The 6,043-nt window shown below is 32.7% G+C and overlaps 1 protein-coding gene across 1 annotated transcript; it reads right to left on the bottom strand.

Moving 5' to 3' along the window:
* Window positions 1-2,151: 2,151 nt before the first annotated feature.
* On the bottom strand, window positions 2,152-3,940 carry LOC109004749. Its single transcript, XM_018983419.2, has one exon. It carries the CDS (start codon window positions 3,605-3,607, stop codon window positions 2,408-2,410), a length of 1,200 nt encoding a protein of 399 aa, XP_018838964.1. The 5' UTR covers window positions 3,608-3,940; the 3' UTR covers window positions 2,152-2,407.
* Window positions 3,941-6,043: the final 2,103 nt, after the last annotated feature.

Genomic DNA, 6,043 nt, shown 5'->3' on the forward strand with positions numbered 1-6,043 from the left:
TTAACATGTTCATCCAATCATTATCTAATAATTATATCTTTCTCAAACTTTCAAACAAAAATTATATTATAATAATATTTTGATTTTATAATTTTTTTTATTCAACTTTTTCTCTCTCAAATTACAAAATCCTATAAAATATTTTAATTCGATTATTTTACTACTATTCACAAATTTCTTATATCATCTTATCTCAACATCCAAACGTAACCCTAATATTTCACACTTAGGTCACCTCCTCCACACCCACCACCCAACCCATGTCTACTTACCAATTAAAGTTTAAATATTTTATAAAAAGATATTATAGTCACAAAAAGATCTGACAATAGTAAATCCATTAACTGACATGACTTCATATGATAAATGAATCTATTTTATAATAAAAAACGTTTTATAATCCAACGTATTATATCAAACCATATCAATTTATACGATTACTTTTATAAAAGGAAAATACATGGAAGACTGATAAACTAGACCCTCCAAATGGATCGATGCTCTTTCTTTTTTACCTAATAGTTAAGAAAATATTTATTAGTGAATTGATATATTTTTCTAAATATTTAAATATATTTAAAAAAATATGTAAAAGAATAGCTTCAAACTATGTTATAAGTAACAAGATCTTTTATACGATTAAAATATTTAATTTTTATAAATTATTCTTTACTTAGGAGCATGGGGATACGGGCTAAAAAACTTCATAAGAAAACGCTAAACCCAACGAGGGTTTGCCCTGACAGTGGGTCTCAATAGATTTTTTTTTATTTAATGATTAAAAAATATTTTTTAACTATGTAAATTTTTTAAAAATATTTAAAAATATAAAAAATAAATGTATGAAAAAAGTTTAAAATAAAAATAAACCAAACATAATAAAGCGATGGAGCTAAGCTTGGCGCCTCTGATCTACAGTTTGAATCTCCGTATCATTTTCCACAACTGCTCCGCGCTAAACAACAACGTCAGATACAGAGAATGGCAACAAAATCATACGAGAGTCGACGCTCACAGTAATTAGCTCAAGTTCACCATTTTGGTTTTTGAATTTTTTTTCTGATTTTTTTTTTCATATTCTTTTAATATATTAAAATATTTTTAAAAATAAAAAATTATTTCAATACATTTAAAATTATTTTTTTAACATCAATTCTTTAATAACTAAATAAAATTAAAAACTGTCAAGCAGTCAAATAGAAAAATAAAATAAATGCAAAATAAATTTTTCCCTTTAACAAATAGATTTCCGATCAGTCAGAAAACCTCTTGATCACCAAAACTAAATTGAAAATGAAAACAGATTCTATGAGCAGGTTTGGAGGCTAAAACAAAATATAAAATTCTCATCTCATCTCATCATTACACTTTTTTTAAATCTTCATACAAAATATAATAAACAATTCAACTTTTTCAAATCCCAATACACATTTTTTAAATCTCAAAATAATAATAATATTAAAATTTAATATTTTAAACTTTAAAACAAAACATAAAATTCTCATCTCACCCCCAAACTTACCCTATATCTTTCAGAGATAGAAAGACCAAAATACTGGAGGAAAAATATCTGCTGCTCTCTACATTGGTTTTTTTTTTATTTGAAACTGACCGCTTGCAAAATTCACTATTTTATTTTATTTTTAATTTTTTTATTCATATTTTTTTATTATTTTAAAATAATTTAAAAAATATATAAAAAAATATTAATATATTAATAATTACTTTCTTAATTATTAAATAAAAAATATTAAAAATAATTAAAATGCAGATAAAATAAATCACAAAATAAGTTGGTAAAATAGTATTTTTTTAAGTTTTGAAACTCATTTTAATAATATATAAAATATAAAAAATAATTTAATTTTTTTAAATTTTAAAATAATAATAATATTAACATTTTATCTCAATTCAATTCAATTAAATCTCTAAACGTAATTTTAATTTGTTAAGTTGAGATTTTAGATAGTAAAATGAAATAATTTAAATAAAAATAAAATAAAATAATATTATTTTTAAATATTATTATTTTTTAATTTAAAAAATAAATTATTTATTATATTTTATATAAAAATTTTAAAAAATTATAACGTCAGATTAAAGTAACTCTCATGACAGAACTAAAAGTTGAAGTTAAGAGTAGAGAACTTACTTGGAAGCATCTACAGTGACAACGACCAAAGATCAAAAAAATTATCAGGAAACAAAAGCCAGCTTCAAGATCCCCAATCCTTCCTCCCCGCATATTTACACGACACATGCACGACCTAAAATCAGTTAAAGAAAGAAAGAAATCCAGAATTAAGTAGCTGGCTACCTAGAAACCAAACAAACCCAACTATCTCTCACGTGATCAATATTTGCTTTATTCAAATAATAGCAATGACCCAATGGTTCGTCCGGTCCCTCAGGTTCGATCAGTGCGGTTCCTGCAGTTACCATGCGAGCCTCTATTGCTCCCGTTACCTTCTCTCTTCTGCTGCGACGAGAACAGTTGGCCTAACCCAAACACAGAGACCGACTTGGAACGAAGCGAACAAACCGGAACATTGAGAACCGGAGTGACTCTCACGTTCGCCGAGTATGAGCGCTCCATTCCCCTCTGCTTATGCTTCAACGTCCTTGGCCCTCCAATGAAGCTACTCGGACTGCTCGAACTCCTCTCCAAGCTCTGAAACACTATTTTGCCGGACGAGTTCATTCTCGGGCTATCCAAGGATACCCCTCTACTCCCCGCCCCACCTGATTGCTCCCCCGTTCCCCTCATCGGGCTTCGTCCCATCCTCATCGGATTTGTATTATTATCCGACGATATTGCCCTCGGTTTCACCATTCTCATCCTTGGTGGGTTGTTGGGATTCCGGTGAAGAGAAATCGGGTTCGAGTTTGGTTTGTCAGTGTCAAGGGAAAGCCTAGGGACATCATCGTGTTCGGGTCCAGAGGATGATGAGGAAAGAGAGAGGCGCGAGGACATGGAAACCGACTCAAAGTCCTGGTCATTCAACAACGGGAGGCTCATCGACGCGTCAGAAGATGACGAGCATCTTGAACAGCTTCTGTGGAGAAAATGCTTCAGAGACCTAGGGTTAGCGCTCCAAGTCGCCTTGTGGGTTTCAGGTTTGATGCTAGCGTTCTGGTAAAACTTCTTCAGCCCTAGAAGCTCCTTCCACCTACTCGAACACCTTGGGGCTTTTGGAGAAAACAGGTAGGAGTCCGTACCGGAAACCTCGGCTCTCCCCCGGGAGTTGGTGGACTCCGGCGACATTATCTCCGACGAGGTTGTGGGCTCGTTGACCGAGGGCTTTACCGCTGAGAGCTGGAGAGGCACGAGCTTTCCTTCGGAGAACAGCTCGTCGGCAGGGTGCATAGCGACAGGATCTTCGAGCCTGAACTCAAAATCGGTAGATGAAGCTTCTGGATCTGGCTTCTCGGAAGGTTCCATGGCAGCGGCGGAGGGAGCTTTGACTCCGGCAAGTTTCGATGAGTCTTCTTCGCGGCTAAAAGAGATGCGAGGACTGAGCCAACCGTACGGAGGGAATGTCGCCAGAGGGCAGTCGAAAATGTTATCGGGCGACATCCCGATGTTGTTGACGCATGCGGAAGCCATTACCCACAATGTACTACTGTACTCTAGAACCGAAAACAAAAAATCCGGTCAGCATCACATAGCCGGAAATGCAACATGACCTACGGCGAGAGAAAGGACGAAGGGAGATGGTGCGGGGTGGTTTGTTGGGCGCTGTGCTAGGGTTTGGAAGAAAGAATTGCTTCCCTCAGTCAAGAGTAGGAGAGCGTGCAGTGGCCTCGTGCTTATATACGGGGATCAGTCTTCAGATCACAGCATTTGCTTGTATTCAAGCTACGCCACTAGCCTTCACTGCTTACCTCGAGACCACCTCTCATTGTTTAGGGAAAGGGCAATGCTAGAGATTTCACTGGAATCCCGTTCAAGCATCTCGTTGCTCTTTTCATCTTATTTTTTATTTTATTTTATTTTAGTAATTAAGAAAATATTATTTAATAATATTATAATTTTTTTAAAAAATATTAAAAAATATTAAAAAAATGATGTGAAAAAAAATAAAAAAAAACTTTTAAATATGTTTTTCATATAATTTTTTAAAACTTTTAAATATGTTTAAAAAAAATTATAATATTATTAATTAACATTTTCTTAATCACTATATAAAAAAATTAAAAAAAAAATTGAAACAGGACAAATGAATGAGATCCTCAAGCGGGATAATATTTGCGTTGAGTGTTCAAATGTCATAATTTTTTTAAAAAAATGTGAGTAAATATAAAATTTATATAAAAAAAAATTGGTCCATCCTAGTCGATCTCCTCCAGTCCTGTTACAACTTCTAACATTTTGAGAGGATTTGTAGTGGGACCACCACAGTAAGATTCATTGAAATCTAAGTAAGTTAACAATCAACGTGTATAAAGATAAATTATGCATGACCAATGATAAATATGATATGCATATTATGAAGAAAATCAGTATTTATCTCCTATCCAGATTGCTCAATATTTTCAGAAAACTTTGACGTATATTTTCTTACAGAGAACATACTCCAACTCATCTTTCAAAAATATAATATTTCATCAATATTAAAGCCATCATTAACATTAACATTATAACGTATGATATTGTCACAATTCTTCATATGCACTGTGAGTACATGCTAGTGGCCGTAGTACAACTCATGTTGAAACTACATTGTTTGCAGACTCATTCTCAATGAGTTGGTAACATAACATTTCATTATAACTGTAACGCCTCAGTCCTGTAGGAGTCGGAGAGTTACTCATTGTCACTTAAACTCACATTCTAACAATATATTCATAAAATCCAAATCTCAATATCATATAAAATATTTTGTTTCAGACTAATTTCCTTAATATAATCAACTTTCCAAAATACCAAGTAATTAGAATACGACAAGATTTCTTAACAAAAACACCAATACACAAAGAAATCTTCAATGCTTAGTCCACTATGATTAAAAATCATCTGGCATATGCTCCTTAATCTTGATCCTCAGCTGAAATATTCAAATCATCTGAAAAATATTTTGAAACTATGGGATGAGTTATCAACAACTCAGTAAGCAAATGATATATACTAGCGTGCAAATATGAGCATTTATAAAGTACAGTATGTATAACAAAAATATCTTTCAAAATTAGCATGCAGAACAAGACATATTTTAAAATGTAACAGAACGATGTTTTTAAGACACATAAAACTTAGAGTACTTTGGCATAATATAACCTGAGCATCATCATCACATCAAAACAGAGCATCTCACAAAGTAGAGACCATGTTTAACCTTTGTCGTAGAGTTGTGCTATCCGCGGTGGCCAAACCAAGCAGAGACAGAGGTGAAATCTTCTTGTTATTCTTGGAGTCCTGAGTGTGCACACAGAAAAGACCACATAAAAATCATTTTGCTTCCAAAGTGGGTGCACTCAGAAATAAAGGAGTTGGTACCAACCCAAACAGAGGAGAGCAGAGACAGAGTCAGATACAAAATCAGTACACAATGCCAAAGGTTTTCAAATGCCTTATCAAAACAAAACAATTATCGAAACATATTCAGATCATTATCACATTCTGAAAACAAAATTCAGAGCATCATTCTAATCAATGCACGAATTTTCAGATTTTCAAATATTGCTCTTTTTCACATTTCAGAGACAGCATGACAAAATAAAAGTTTATGTCTATACAATGCATGTCAGAAAACATTTTCCATCTTTCATATAGATTTCATGAGTAATGCAAATAAACGACTGAGATTATTTTTCCCAAATTCTCATTTCATAACAAAACATGCAAAATTTTCAAAAAGTCAATTTCAGTCTAAACAATTCATATAAACCCTAGCATAGGAACTCCACTTACTTGGACTTTTTAACTATTATGAATCTTTCCACAATCGTTTCGAATGAATGCCAATCGTCACCGTTACAAAACACTAAATGTTACTAAACTTCTAAAAGGACTTGTTAAAACTCTACATTTACCTAAATTCAT

This window comes from Juglans regia, unplaced genomic scaffold, assembly GCF_001411555.2.
Source record: "Juglans regia cultivar Chandler unplaced genomic scaffold, Walnut 2.0 Scaffold_10, whole genome shotgun sequence".
In the NCBI taxonomy this organism is placed as follows: Eukaryota; Viridiplantae; Streptophyta; class Magnoliopsida; order Fagales; family Juglandaceae; genus Juglans; species Juglans regia.